This window comes from Xenia sp. Carnegie-2017, unplaced genomic scaffold, assembly GCF_021976095.1.
Source record: "Xenia sp. Carnegie-2017 unplaced genomic scaffold, XeniaSp_v1 HiC_scaffold_6, whole genome shotgun sequence".
Lineage (NCBI taxonomy): Eukaryota > Metazoa > Cnidaria > Anthozoa > Malacalcyonacea > Xeniidae > Xenia > Xenia sp. Carnegie-2017.
In genome coordinates this window covers 2,376,947-2,378,389 of record NW_025813526.1, presented here as the reverse complement: position 1 = coordinate 2,378,389, position 1,443 = coordinate 2,376,947, and the positions used below count along the sequence as shown (strand labels likewise).

Below are 1,443 nucleotides of genomic sequence, written 5' to 3'. Positions count from 1 at the left end.
TCATGGCATTTCCATTATTGGCGTAAATCGTAGTATTGTAAAAGTCTGTTGTTGATTCGTCAATTAATAACACAGATGTAGAAATCTACAAAAAAGATAGTATTTAAAAACTCTTGCATTATCATAAAAAGGGGAATATGAGAAAGCAAGATAATAAGCATGAAAAAATAACTTACCTTTATTGTATTTGCTGATGATCTTACTTACATACATTATACACACAGTGATTATGGCCATGAAATTGATTAGTTGTAAAGGACTGATTACTCATTAAATTAAGTAAAGTAACCGTAAAATTTGTTCATTAAAATGCACTGCTATAAGAAGTCTTTGCTAAACTACTATCTAATTGGTCTTCCTCTTCAATCCTGTATTGTAAATTAGCTGATGATTTCAAGCTTGTTAATCGCTCATAAGTCATTGGTTCAATGACACAAGATAAAATATTTTACTCTGCTTATTGCAGCGTACGAAACTCCAGTTCTTTCAGACTTGCCAATATCTATCCACGCTTTAGGAAGTTTTAGTCCTTGGCTCTTGTGTATTGTTAGAGCCCAAGCAAGTCTTAGAGGCAGCTGTTGCCTCTCATGAAATCCAGTTTCTAATTGTGAAGAGACTGTGATTGGACATATTGGAACACAAAATGGTTTGTCTACATGGAAAGCAGGACCTCTATAGTTATCAAACTCAATTATGACTGCAATAGGCAAGTCTGGTGGTTGATGGTTGTTGTGAAAAATAATATCAACAACTTTTCCCGTAGCTCCATTACACAGGCCTACAGTTGACCACAAATTCATGGTTAGCATAACTCTGGCACCTTTACCCAGAAAAACAACTGGTTCTAAGCCAGACATGTCATCAGAAGGAATTTTTTTGTCCTTTCTGACAAATGGCGAGCGTTAATTTGTGCAATTGGTTGGTCAAGCAAAGTCTCAACAATAACTCTCTAAAATTGATTTGTGCAAGTGCCATACCTTGCACTCGTTGATTCTCTGTAAGTTTGACAACTTTATCAAACATTTGATATGCTTGAAAGCCTTTTTCACCAACTGCGTTAGATGGTTTTGCATGATAAAGAGGTTTATCAGCCACTGGTGGTAACTGACCTGGATCGCCAGTTAAAAAATAATAAAATTCCTCCAAATACTTCAGCATAACAACCAGTTGCTTGTTTGCAAAGTTTGTCTATCCAACCAAAGTAACTTGGCCAAGCATAGAATACTCATCAATGATGTATTGTATATAAATCAAATTCTCTTGTAATCTACACAAGCTTTGTCGTGTTAGGTCTTTCTTAACTCCTGATCCAATTGGTAACTTCAATAAGGAATGGATTCCTCGTATATTATACATAGCTTTTCCAGTTGTGGCAGCAATAGCACACTTGCTTTGTAATTAATTTCGAATTCCATTGATTAGGTAACTCTTACCAGTCCTGCT

The 1,443-nt window shown here is 35.4% G+C and overlaps 1 protein-coding gene across 1 annotated transcript; it reads right to left on the bottom strand.

The window, feature by feature from the left end:
• Positions 1-304: 304 nt before the first annotated feature.
• Positions 305-1,201, bottom strand: LOC124458376 (ATP-dependent DNA helicase PIF1-like; the record flags this gene model as incomplete). The annotated part of the gene is given in 4 exon segments (XM_047008402.1): positions 305-446; positions 448-881; positions 1,033-1,128; positions 1,130-1,201. Coding segments are annotated over 4 exon segments (744 nt in total), but the record flags the coding sequence as incomplete, so codon positions are not given.
• Between the last annotated feature and the right edge of the window lie 242 nt (positions 1,202-1,443).